General features: G+C 42.2%; 1 protein-coding gene across 4 annotated transcripts in view; it reads right to left on the bottom strand.

The window, feature by feature from the left end:
- The window catches only part of ctnnal1 (catenin (cadherin-associated protein), alpha-like 1), a 120,097-nt gene that overhangs the window by 43,321 nt on the left and 62,253 nt on the right, over nucleotides 1-14,523 (bottom strand). For all 4 annotated transcript variants that reach the window (XM_065020325.1, XM_065020327.1, XM_065020326.1 and 1 more), the window contains exon 2: nucleotides 4,144-4,333. In XM_065020325.1, the coding sequence (XP_064876397.1) occupies nucleotides 4,144-4,333 (190 nt within the window). The remainder of the gene's footprint in view (nucleotides 1-4,143; nucleotides 4,334-14,523) is intronic.

Genomic DNA, 14,523 nt, shown 5'->3' with positions numbered 1-14,523 from the left:
TTCACTCTTTTTAACGGTAAAGGTCAAATATTCCCTCAATAGAGTGAAGAAGGTAAGAAAACGGAAGAAAGGAGGAGTGGAAGGAATAAAATTGGCTACAGTGGGCCACTCTGGCTGACGCTTCCCACCAGCTCGCTTTTGTTTGGGTTCAGCACTTTTCAAATCAGCACACTGGGAGATTAAACACACTGTTACACATGCCGCGTCTCCCCACATTAACCTATTATCCCGTGTTGGCTTCTAAATTCTTACCCTGTGAGATTTTGTTTTGGACTTCATATATCAACAGGATAAGACTTTGATTGGTCCTTTGACCCCCTATTCATCCTGCTATTTTTCACTTGATAAGAGTTGCAAAGCCGGCTCAAAAATATATTACTCTGTTTCTTTTAAAAGAGTGTTGATAGCTGCAGTGTAGATATCCTCCTCCCACGGCATGTGGTAGTTATTCCGAGAATGACTGGACAGTTATGATGAAGAGATAAAGGGTCGGCGTTTGTAGGTATATTTAGTTGTATGGGCTCATGGAAAAGTGCTGAAAGAGGGGGGCACAAGGTCACACGTCCCAGTTTCTCTATTTGTCTCTCTAAGCAAAGGATTCAACTGCCGACAGCTGAGAACAGGCGAGATTCTCTCTCTCTATATCCCTCTGAGCCAGAGAAGATACTGAAGATGAGTGAACTCTGTCCAGAAGACAGAGCAAGCAAACCTCAGAATAACCTTCATTACGCCTGCAGCCCTGCCTGCCTGGTACACAAACACTTCAGCCTCAAATTACACAGCTCTCTCCTTTTCCAAACCTTACTCATACTGTTCTGTTCTCGGTCTCTGCATTTCCCCCCTCAGGAAAGAACATAACCAACGTCACTTCCCTCTAGCCTCTAGTCTTGCAAACTTAAAATAAACTTCACTCAAAACTAACAAAACAACAGTATTTGACTTCTGAACACCTCCAGTGCAAATATGTTGAATAGGCAGAGTTAGGGTTGCACATTTTGGGGAATATTCAGAGGTGGAAACTTTCCGTGGGAATATATGGGAATTAACGGGAATATATGGGAATTAACGGAAATATATGCAAATTAATATTAATACTATTTAAACGTAGATGTTTTTTTGCATTGGATATATTTACCATATCATATGGAGACAGAACTATAAACCTTTTATCTTATCATGAGTAGACATAATTGCAAATGATTAAATCCTTCCAATAGAAAAAAACAAAAAACATTTAGTTACGAATTGAACTTTAATTAAATGCGTTGACTCTTCACATGGGATGATTTCACTGAACAACAAAAGAAAGGGAATATTGAGTGATCCCCAATGATCCATCACATCTCCCAAAAATGTTTTCAACATACAGTACATCTGTAAAATGATAGTCTAGAAACTAAAGCTTTGGTTGTCTTCCTCTCAGGCTTCCATGTCTTCTCCCTGGACCTCCTCAATGTCCACCTCTTGAACATCAGACTCTGAGGCCTCATTTTCACTGTCACTTTCCAACCTTGTTGAGGATGGCTCGTTGTCAGGCTCAAAAAGCCTAAAATTTGCCCAGATAGCCACCAATTTTTCAAGCCTTGTATTGGTCAGCCTGTTGCATGCTTTGGTGTGTGTGTTCCAAAACAAGGACCAGTTGCGCTCTGAGGTGGCTGATGTTCGTGGGATTTGGAGGCTGATGGAGGCAACAGGGGAAAGAGCCTCAAATCCACAATGTCCCTTCCACCAGGTGGCTGATGAGATATGTTAGCACGATTGCCATATTGCATCTCCATCCCAAAGCCCTTGCTTGGAAGTGTACTTCACCAGACTGCCAAGAACCTTTCCCTCAGCCAGGCCAAGGTGGCGAGACACAGTAGTGATGAAACCATAGGCCTTGTTGATCTCTGCACCAGACAGGATGCTCTTGCCAGCATACTTGGGGTCCAACATGTACGCTGCGGTGTGTATGGGCAGAAGTCTTCACGCTTTTTGATGTATTTCATATCTGCAGTTTCCTCTGCTTGGAGCAACAGTGAAGTGTGCAGGGCAGTACGGATTTCTTCTCTTACATCTGAAAGCAGAGTCTGAACATCAGGCAAGATGGCATTGCAATGGCTACTGCTATAGGTTTCAGGAGTTTCAGGCTGCTTACTACTCTCTCCCAAAATACATCATCTAGGAGGATCCTCTTGATGGGGCTGTCCGTATCAGCAGACTGTGATATGAAAATTTATCGGAGAGACTCCTTCCCCTCCAGGAGGCTGTCAAACATGATGATAACACCACCCAACGGGTGTTGCTGGGCAGATTCAATGTGGTGCTCTTATTCTTCTCACTTTCCTTGGTGAGGTAGATTGCTGCTATGACTTGATGACCCTTCACATACCTAACCATCCTAGCCGTTGAGTTAGCAACAGCAGCTGCAAACGTGGGCTAGGAAAGAACAGACTGAGTATCCTGTCTACCACACAACGACGTTACTACAACGTATCCAATTTACCACCAGAGACATTCTTCGGAGGACAGGAAGATCTCTGTTGGCCAACACGACCAGCATCTACGACCAACCTACCGAAGCGCAGCTCAGAGTAAATATTTATTGCATTTTCCTTTTCCAAATGGGCGGTAATTTAGAATGCATAAGATTCTGTATTTGCGATAGAGTAGCTGCCTTGTTTTGCTGATTCAACTTGTTAGCAAGGGTCCGGGAAGATAACCAAGAATTTATTTAACTAGGCAAGTCAGTTAAGAACAAATTCTTATTTTCAATGACACCTAGGAACAGTGGGTTAACTGCCTGTTCAAGGACATAACAACAGATTTGTACCTTGTCAGCTCGGGGATTTGAACTTGCAACCTTCCAGTTACTAGTCCAACGCTCTAACCACTAGGCTACCCTGCCGCCCCTAATTTAGAACTTTCAGATGTGACTGAAATAAGGTGACGATTGATATTGACTGCTATTGATGTAAAATATTACTAGGTCTTTAAGAGTTTATTTGGAAGATATCTGCCCTATAAATATTATTTTGTGGTGCTCCGACTTTCTAGTTAATTACATTTACATGATTAGCTCAATCAGGTAATATTAATGACAGAGAAAGGATTTTATAGAATAGCATGTCATATCACTTAATCCGGCATAGCCAAAGACACAACAATAAGGTGTCTGATTCATAATTTTCACCTCGAATAGAAGTAGAGGGACTTTTGCCAGAGGTTGCTTGTTGTGAGTGCTGAGGGAACGTTATGCACTTGGTCAGATGATTCTGCATCTTTGTTGCATTCTTCACATATGATTTGACACAGTATTTGCAAATGTACACAGCTTTTCCTTCTACATTAGCTGCAGTGAAATGTCTCCACACATGAGATAGTGCTCGTGGCATTTTCCTGTAAAGATTAGATTTAAAAAAATGTTTTTAAACTCTGAATACAATTCCCTGTGCAGATAAATAGTTAAGCAGTTAGATTAAACAACTCCTTTGTAAGACAAATGTTTTACAATGAAACATGTATGGAAATAAATGAACTACCACTCCTCGGTTAGCAGGCTCAAGCAAGCTAAAACCCACATCGTAGCAAAAACGAACTAGCAGAAATGGTTAATAAATTAGAAATGATTTAAACACACTTTGCTATAGGGTACTATTTACTAGTTAACAAAAAATAACGTATGTCATATAAAATATTCACCCCACCCAGTATTGTAATCAAAACTTACCAGAAAGCATGTAGTCCTTGGTTCATATAATATGTAGCGCAGGCTCAATAGCATCTCATTAGTGTGCAAGATCTTGAGAATCAGCTGTACATGTGATGGAAGAATGAACTGTGCATGCAGAGGGTTGCAATTCCATTGAATTGGGGACAGTTTAACCAAAATATGCCACAAGACCTAGAATGGCCTTCTCTTCTGTATCCCACAGAAAAGGTTCACTGTTGTAAGCTAATTTTTTGTGTGAATTTAAGCACAATTTGCCAAATTCAAGGGCTTAACTTCCCATGGAAAGTTTCCGACCCATTTTAAAGATGTATTTATGATGAAAACAGCAAAAACACTCCCTTCGTTGGACTGCATTTAAAATGGCACCTTCTTCCCTATAGAGTGCACTAGGATGCCATTTAGGAAGTCATTTCAGACGCAGATCCAGTTACCTGCTCTGCGGGCCTCGAAGCAGGCCATGCCCATCTCCTCCTTCAGCTCCTCGTTCTCCACGGCAATGGCCTCGCCCACGGCAACAAAGCGACCCACAGCAACACTAACAGCCTGACCCACCCTCTGTATGGCCTGCTGCGTCCGCTCAGACTTCTTCGGTTTGTCTTTGTGATTGATCAGGGTGGTGATCTAGAAGGATACAGAGACAGAGACTAGTCAGTGAGGTGTGCCTTGTGTGTTTGTAAGTGGTCGCCAACCGGTCGATCGCCATGAATTTCTGTGATAAACCCAACAATAAAGCTGTGTGTTCCTTTTCTTTCCGTTTCCCGCTGTTGACGGTAGGTGCACTTGATTCAGCAGCCCTAGTGCCGGGAAGGCAACGTGTTCCCATTTTAAACCATTTCATGTGTCTGGAGGTAGAACTCCGCCTACCCGGCAGGCCCAGAGAGCAAATCAAGTGCACCTATAGGCCTAATGCTAGTCAAACAGATATTTCAGATCACCGTGTCTGCACAGTTTCCTCGCTCCATAGACTGTAAAAAGAAGCATTGAACTCACAGCAAAGTTGATCCTGTGAGATTTCAGAACATTTAAAACCATGAGTAGAGAGAGACTCAACGAATACAGCAGAGAAGTGCTGTTTTTATGAGTGAGTTCAGGTTTAAGTTGTTATTCAGCACTGTCAACACTTAGTTCATCAGTTTTATAAGCCATAAAATGCGAGTGTTTCGATAAGCTTGCGTTGTTGTTATTTCTCTGGTCATAGGAGTAACAACATTAATTGGTTCATGAGGCAGAAGTAATGCAGTGCAACTTAAGCCTCACCATCAGCTGGAAGACTGTGTCCCCTTTTCTCAGTTGAGGGAGGGAGAGAGGAGGGACAGTGAGTCGGGTGAGAGGCAGCCTCCCCTCAGACTGACCATCAGATGCAGGCCATCAGCACAGTAAACAAAACAAGATAATTATTATGCTCACTCAGCTGTGCCTCACAAGTAATAGAACAAATGATCTATTACCAGTGTGATCATATACCTACAATTTTGAAATATAATTTAAAAAGATGGTCTGAGAAGAACAACATCGGCTGGGCAATTCAAGCGTAGCCAATATGCAGTGATAATGTTTTGGGCCTATAGCCTACTGCACAAACCTCATTGCTACATAACTGTTTTTAATTAGTTAATGTTGCATAGGCTCATGTTTTTTAAGTCATGTTTAAAAAAAAATCTGAGTGGTAGATCTCGGCTTGCATTTTGACTCAGAAAGTGATCTTGACTCAGAAAAGGTTGTTGACCACTGGTGTATAGGAACCGTGTAAAGGAATCATATTTTGAAGTACCTGAGAATGCTGTCATAGCTGGTGAGGAAATGGTCATTTGAAGATTGCTGCTGTCCTCAACCTGACTCAGCATACCAACCAGTTTCCCTAAAACAAATCACCGTCTTGTCATGGAAAATTTCTAAATTAGACATACTATGCTGTTTTTACTTAGAGAATTGTCCATTGTATATACTTGTGATTTTTTTTGCTGATGCAGGCTTGTTGTCTTGTGTGACTTAGTTAGCCTGGGTATACAGATAAGAGCTGGGTGCGACCGCACTATGTATCATGACTCAAGGCGAGACCCAAATGCAGACACAGGAGGCAGATGGTTGGAGTTTAAGATGTTTAATAAATCCAAAGGGGAGTAGGCAAGAGAATGGTCATGGACAGGCAAAATGTCAATATCAGATCAGAGTCCAGGAGGTACCGAAGGGCAGGCAGGCTCGAGGTCAGGGCAGTCAGAATGGTCAGGCAGGTCGGGCATAGAGTCCAGAAAACAGACAAGGGTCCGAACCGGGAGGACTAGCAAAAGGAGAATTGAAAAAGGAGTACGGGAAAAAATACGCTGGTTGACTTGATAAACATACAAGACGATCTGGCACAGAGAGATAGGAAACACAGGGATAAATACACTGGGGGAAATAAGTGACACCTGGAGGGGATGGAGACAATCACAAGGACAGGTGAAACAGATCAGGGTGTGACAGTTTGTGACATCCTGTTTGAACTATCTGCAGGAACTCCTCTGTGTGGAAACTTGCAGGAAAGATCAGACAATGGTGGCAACATCAGCTATCTTAATCTACACAGACAAGCTAAATGCCTTTTTTATACACTATGTTCCCCACCCCTGTTTACACACATCTGCTAACTGCCACATAGACAAAAATATCTAACTTTTTTTATAAAAGCTGAGAGACAACTCTGTTCGTTGGGCCTTAACTTAGTACTGTTGAAGAGCATAGTTGACTGCTCCATTTTTTCAAATCTTATAATAAAGTTGTTGTTTGAAGATTCTGCAGTCTCTCTTCTCTTCGAACAGTTAAAATCCCCTACAGTCTACACAGTAACGGTGAGTGGGTAAAATCACTGGGGGAAAAAAGCCATATTACAAAGCCATTATTATGTGTTGTGATAATTGCGTTGTTTGCTCTATAATCTGTTAGTTCATATGCCTTGACGCCATTATATATAGGCCTATAGGCCCAGAATAAATTCAGCCACACCTTTGTTTCATCACAAAACCGGAGAGCAACATCTGTCCGGTGAAGTCCACAAAACATATGGCATGTAACAAGCAGTTACATTTACCTACAGCAGGGTCAAGCAAGTTACCATTTCCAACATTTTCGGACTACTAAACAACTATTGATTTAGAACCATGGAGAGTTACTGCAAGTTGCAAAGAAAACAGGAGCTGCCTCCACTATTCCAGCACCATTTACACTTTAACATTTCATTTCATCTTCAAATCACATATGCTTAGTCTAATACAGTGACAACTAAAAGATACCAAAAACAATTTAGTCCAATCAACATGAGCTAAATATGATGTGGCTGTCCATAGTACTAATTTGTGTGTGTGTATGTATGTGTGTGTGTGTGTGTGTGCGTGTGTGTGTATGTGTGTGTATGTGTGTGTGTGTGCGTGTGTGTGTGTGTGTGTGTGTATGTGTGTGTGTATGTGTGTGTATGTGTGTGTGTGCGTGCGTGTGTGTGTGTGTATGTGTGTGTGTGTGTGTGTGTGTGTATGTGTGTGTGTGTGTGTGTATGTGTGTGTGTGTGTGTGTGTATGTGTGTGTGTGTGTGTATGTGTGTGTGTGTGTGTGTGTGTGTGTATGTGTGTGTGTGTGTGTGTGTGCGTGCTCTCAAGTAGAGAAAACATGTGAACTCACCCTACTTTTAGAGAAACGCCAATACCATCCCCCTCTCTTTCATGTTGCCAAAATGGTCTATGATTCTGTATGATTCTGATTGGCTACCTGGCTAAAATGCTTTCTCACTAGCCTAACTTCATGGGCAACGATGAGCCAGCTAGTTAACACTAGCCTTCTACATCAGGCAAGGGGCACAATGTATGAATTTATGGTTGGATCAGAATCACCGTTATCATCATTGGCCAGTACTTAGAATTAAGTAAAACCACAAGACCAAATCCCTATTTCCATCCATTACTAATTTAGGAAAGGGTCCATTTGAGCTAGCTAGCCACCGGAGGACAACAACAATATCGAGATACAACAATTCAAGTTTATTCTGTCAATGGCGTTTGGCTTGATGTGATGTGATTGGTGTGAAGCCAAATCCAAACTGGCTTCCCTTGACACTTTTTTTTGGTGGACCAGGACCATTCACAGTTGAGCTCACTCAGTTTAGCTCAACATTGATTGGCTATTATTTCATAATTTGTTTATTAAGGGCGGCCAAATGCTCGCTGGCTTCTCTTGCATTCAATGCTGCGGGCGGCAACAATATCATCCTCTTTTTGACCAGACAGCATCAGTACGGGCGGCAACAATATCATCCTCTTTATGACCAGACAGCATCAGATACATGGGCTATCCATACAGAGACAGAGGTGCTCTGTTTCATTCACTCAGATACTTTCTCTGGTGAGATACATTCAGCCTTCTGCAAATTGAAAGACAATTATGAAACAAAGAAAGATACATAATTTATATATATATTTATATATATAGTAATTTTGGGGGGAAATCCTGGTTTCCTTAGGCATCCATCCAGCCTCAGGACTACCCGGCATGATGACTCCTTGCTGTCCCCAGTCCACCTGGCCGTGCTGCTGCTCCAGTTTCAACTGTTCTGCCTGCGGCTATGGAACCCTGACCTCTTCACCGTACGTGCTACCTGTCCCAGACCTGCTGTTTTCAACTCTCTAGAGACAGCAGGAGCGGTAGAGATACTCCTAATGATCGGCTATGAAAAGCCAACTGACATTTACTCCTGAGGTGCTGACTTGGTGCCACCCCTCATAGCCTGGTTCCGCTCTAGGTTTCTTCCTAGGTTTTGGCCTTTCTAGGGAGTTTTTCCTAGCCACCGTGCTTCTACACCTGCATTGCACGCTGTTTGGGGTTTTAGGCTGGGTTTCTGTACAGCACTTTGAGATATCAGCTGATGTAAGAAGAGCTATATAAATCCATTTGAGTCTACCCCGTCCACTGTACAGCACGTAAACACAGGCCGTGTTTCTACCACTTTCCCCAAGTGAATACACGGAAGAAAAGTCGAAATGATCATTATTTATTTTTCACGGAGAGACAGAGAACTGTTTGCTGATTTCCTATAGAGTAACAGGTGGAGAGCCGGCAGTGAGACATATAGCTCAGCATCTACACCACACACACACACCCACACAGTCGCACGCACTGACACTAGGGCTGTGAACGTTTAAACAAAATTAGAATCGTTAACGTTTAGAAAAAACGTTTTCCCTTTACAAAACAAAACAAAAGTCACAAAACTACCACTAACAGGTCCCGATCATCATCATAAAGACAAAAATACAAATGATACAAATACCTAATGCAACAATGCTGTAACGCTACTTTTTGCCACAGACATAAAACGCTCAGCATGTCATCGTTGTTAACAGTTGAAAAAATGGCAGTGAGACAGGGAAGCAACCGCAGCGAAGTCCTGTATGACAATACTTTGACAAGTTAAACGAGAAGGTGGTGAAAAACACAGTGGAACTGAGCTAGAGTGGCAGTACAGGTGCAATACTTAATCATCTAAAAAGGGGGGCACCGTGAGACCCCAAAACTATGCAGGCCACTAACAACAGACATTAGACAGGTTCACATAAAAGAAGTGCAGAAACGATTCCAGTTGATATGCAGCCATTGTCAATGGTAGAGGATATCGGCTTTACTGCTCTGACGGCACATCTAGAAGAACCAACTTGTACAATGATTGCTCTGCAAGTACAAAGTGCAAGCTCTAAAACACCCCATGCATGGCGTTAAAAACAAATTGTTGGACGTCTATGAACACGCTGTCATACATCACTGCAATGAGTCATCACATTGATGAGAGGTGGGATATGAAGTCCCCTGTACTGAAGACCAGTAGCAGTCAGTGCCGTTTAAGATGAGGGAGGACACTTTCTTTTTCATGAGCATGGCCTTATTTCTATTTTTGCATATTGGATGACTGTCATTCATATTCCATTCACCAGTTCAATGTAACATCGAAAGGTTCAGGCTACTACATGATACTCAAATTTTCCCTATACCCATCATGAGGGTACTACAATCTAGCATATGAATGAAAGTTTACAACGTAGGTGCACACAGGTCGAGAGAAGCATTTGAGATGACAGACAGTGACACATGGACAGACAGTGACACATTCAATACTGCCTTGTATACAATACCACCTTACCTGCATCTAGCTTATCTAGGGTGTGATCATTAGTCCAACAGTTGTAAACAAGAGTTTCTATTGGACAAATTCTAGTATTTTTATCCATGTTTCTTTGCTTCCAGAATTGGCAGAATGAATACACCCCTGATCACGAATAAACACAGTTCACATTGTATTCCTTCTCGCCTTTATGCACTCTCGTCCTCTCACCTTTTCTCTTTGTTTGTGGACTTCAATGAACAACACATCAGCTGTATGTGACCAGGCAAAAAACCATTGCAAGCCAAACCATATCATAACCACTACACACAGCCCACATCGTTGTCCCCATATTAGCTAAAGTAACGTCCTAGTCATCATAGCTAATAGAACTGAGGCGGCAGGTAGCCTAGTGGTTAGAGCGTTGGACTAATAACCGAAAGGTTGCAAGATCAAAACCCAGAGCTAACAAGGTACCAATCTGTTGCTCTACCCCTGAACAAGGCAGTTAACCCACAGTTCCTAGGCCATCATTCATTGAAAATAAGAATTTGTTCTTAACTGACTTGCCTAGGTAAAAAAGTAACAATTCCCTGTTTTAGGTCAGTTAGGATCATCACTATATTTTAAGAATGTGAAATGTCAGAATAATAGTAGAGAGAATGATTTATTTCAGCTTTTATTTCTTTCATCACATTCCCAGTGGGTCAGAAGTTTACATACACTCAATTAGTATTTGGTAGCATAGCTTTTAATTTGTTTAACTTGGGTCAAATGTTTCGGGTAGCCTTCCACAAGCTTCCCACAATAATTTTGGCCCATTCCTCCTGACAGAGCTGGTGTAACTGAGCAAGGTTTGTAGGCCTCCTTGCTCGCTCACGCCTTTTCAGTTCTGCCCAAAATGATCTATAGGATTGAGGTCAGGGCTTTGTGATTTCTCCAATACCTTGACTTTGTTGTCCTTAAGTCAATTTGCCACAACGTTGGAAGTATGCTTGGGGTCATTGTCCATTTGGAAGACCCATTTGCGACCAAGATTTAACTTCCCGACGGATGTCTTGAGATGATGCTTCAATATATCCACATAATTTTCCTCCCTCATGAAGCCATCTATTTTGTGAAGTGCACTAATCCCTCCTGCGGCAAAGCACCCCCACAACATGATGCTGCCACCCGCTTGATTCACGGTTGGGATGGTGTTCTTCGGCTTGCAAGCATCCCCCTTTTTCCTCCAAACATAACAATGGTCATTATGGCCAAACAGTTCTATTTTTGTTTCATCAGACCAGAGGACATTTCACCAAAAAGTACGATCTTTGTCCCCATGTGCAGTTCCAAACCGTAGTCTGGCTTTTTTATGGCGGTTTTGGAGCAGTGGTTTCTTCCTTGCTGAGCGGCCTTTCAGGTTATGTCGATATAGGACTCGTTTTACTGTGGATATAGATGCTATTGTACCTGTTTCCTCCAGCATCTTCACAAAGTCCTTTGCTGTTGTTCTGTGATTGACTTGCACTTTTTGCACCAAAGTATGTTCATCTCTAGGGGACAGAATGCGTCTCCTTCCTGAGCGGTATGACAGCTGGGTGGTCCCATGGTGTTTATACTTGCATACTATTGTTTGTACAGATGAGCGCGGTACCTTCAGGTACCTTGTACAGATGAATGTAGTACCTTCAGGTTTGGAAATGGCTCCCAAGGATGAACCAGACTTGTGGAGGTCTACAATTATTTTTTCTGAGGTCTTGGCTGATTTCTTTTGATTTTCCCATGTCAAGCAAAGAGGCACTGAGTTTGAAGGTAGGCCTTGAAATACATCCACAGGCACACCTCCAACTGAACTGACTCAAATGATGTCAATTAGACTTTCAGAAGCTTCTAAAGCCATGACATCATTTTTGTGAATTTTCCGAGCTGTTTAAAGGCAGTCAACTTAGTGTATGTAAACTTCTGACCCACTGGAAATGTGATGCAGTGAATTAAAAGTGAAATAATCTGTCTGTAAACAATTGTTGGAAAAAGTAGATGTCCTAACCGACTTGCCAAAACTATAGTTTGTTAACAATAAATTTGTGGAGTCGTTGAAAAATGAGTTTTAATGACTCCAACCTATGTGTATGTAAACTTCCGACTTCAACTGTATGTAGATATCCCATTTAACAAATCACCCGTTTCCAGCTACAATAGTAATTTACAACATTAACAATGTCTACACTGTATTTCTGATCACTTTGATGTTATCATAATGGACAAAAAATTAGCTTTTCTTTCAAAAACAAGGACATTTCTAAGTGACCCCAAACTTTTGAACGGTACTGTATATATTTTTTAAAGTCAGTTAAGAACAAATTCTTATTTACAATGACGGCCTACCAAAAGGCAAAAGGCCTTCTGTGGGGACGGAGGACTCACCAATCAATGAGAAACTTGACCCTGTCTCTCACTCATAAACTTTGCCAGTCTTGGGGTCAGTGTGGCAACAGCAGTGATTGCTTTTCATGCTTTTCTCCAAGTCGAGTCTGTACCTGTTCTTGGTCTTGATTAGAGTCATGGATGAAAATGACATTTCACATACATATGTAGATCCAAACGGTCGCAGTTCATTCAGTGCATGCTTCCCCAAATCAGGATATTCCTTCTCCACATCATGCAAGAACTGTGACAGTCTTGTCTCTGAGTACCTCATCTTCAGGCCATGGCCTGAGGACACATCCAGAAGATTATCCTGCAGTCTGGTAGGAATGTTGTTGTTGGTACTGTAAGTCATGAAAGGATTACACACCCAGTCAAGTTTGGCAGACTTGTTTTCAATGTCAGGGAAGTAGGAGTAGAAGTCACTGTTGAGATTGGGTAAATGTGAGCTAACTATTTGCACCATAGGAGCTCTGTCAACATTGTATGTAGAAAGGTAGGTGTCAAGCTGCTGGAAACAACTTCTATCCCCATCTTCACATTTATTCTCCCAGAGTTTGATCTTCTTGATCTTACATGTTTAGAATATGTGTGTGTCAAATACAAATTACATCTAGACACTGTTTCCCTAGTAGAGCACACAAAAAACTATACATAACTTGGCCTAAACATCAGAGCCACAGGTAACTTCCACAAAGCTGTGAACGATCTGAGAGACAAGGCAAGAAGGGCATTCTATGCCATCAAAAGGAACATAAGATTTGACATACCAATTAGGATCTGGCTAAAAATACTCATTGCCGTTCATGGGGTCCGCTCACCAACCAAGAATTCACAAAATGGGACAAACGCCAAATTGAGACTCTGCATGCAGAATTCTGCTAAAATATCATGTGTACAGCGTAAAACACCAAATAATGCATGCAGAGCAGAATTAGGCCGATACCCACTAATTATCAAAACTCAGAAAAGAGATGTTAAATTCTACAACCACCTAAAAGGAAGCGATTCCCAAACCTTCCATAACAAAGCCAGATGAACTTGGAGAAGAGCAAGCTGGACCTGGGGCTCTGTTCACAAACACAAACACACCCCACAGAGCCCTAGGACAGCAACATAATTAGACCCAACCAAATCATGAGAAAACAAAAAGATAATAAATTTACACATTGGAAAGAATTCACACAAAAAAACAGAGCAAACTAAAATGCTATTTGGCCCTAAACAGAGAGTACACAGTGGCAGAATACCAGACCACTGTGACTGACTGTGACTGACTCGTTGGATATGGCAGGGCTATTACAGACTACAAAGGGAAACCCAGACGCGAGCTGCCCAGTGACGCAAGCCTACCAGACGAGCTAAATGCCTTTTTAAAATGTATTTTAATTTATTTAACCTTTATTTAACCGGGTAGGCTAGTTGAGAACAAGTTCTCATTTACAACTGCGACCTGGCCAAGATAAAGCATAGCACTGGAGTGATAAATGATCAGATGGTCATGTGCAGGTAGAGATACTGGTGTGCAAAAGAGCAGAAAAGTAAATAAATAAAAACAGTATGGGGATGAGGTAGGTAAATTGGGTGGACTATGTACAGCTGCAGCGATCGGTTAGCTGCTCAGATAGCAGATGTTTAAAGTTGGTGAGGGAGATAAAAGTCTCCAACTTCAGCGATTTTTGCAATTCGTTCCAGTCACAGGCAGCAGAGAACTGGAAGGAAAGGTGGCCAAATGAGGTGTTGGCTTTAGGGATGATCAGTGAGATACACCTGCTGGAGCGCGTGCTACGGGTGGGTGTTGCCATCGTGACCAGTGAACTGAGATAAGGCGGAGCTTTACCTAGCATGGACTTGTAGATGACCTGGAGCCAGTGGGTCTGGCGACGAATATGTAGCGAGGGCCAGCCGACTAGAGCATACAGGTCGCAGTGGTGGGTGGTATAAGGTGCTTTAGTAACAGAACGGATGGCACTGTGATAAACTGCATCCAGTTTGCTGAGTAGAGTATTGGAAGCTATTTTGTAGATGACATCGCCGAAATCGAGGATCGGTAGGATAGTCAGTTTTACTAGGGTAAGTTTGGCGGCGTGAGGGAAGGAGGCTTTGTTGCAGAATAGAAAGCCGACTCAAGATTTGATTTTAGATTGGAAATGTTTGATATGAGTCTGGAAGGAGAGTTTACAGTCTAGCCAGACACCTAGGTACTTATAAATGTCCACATATTCTAGGTCGGAACCATCCAGGGTGGTGATGCTAGTCGGGCGTGCGGGTGCAGGCAGCGAAT

Source organism: Oncorhynchus nerka, linkage group LG7, assembly GCF_034236695.1.
Source record: "Oncorhynchus nerka isolate Pitt River linkage group LG7, Oner_Uvic_2.0, whole genome shotgun sequence".
NCBI classification, from domain to species: domain Eukaryota; kingdom Metazoa; phylum Chordata; class Actinopteri; order Salmoniformes; family Salmonidae; genus Oncorhynchus; species Oncorhynchus nerka.
Note: the sequence above shows the minus strand (reverse complement) of the source record. Positions and strands in the feature narration are given on the sequence as shown.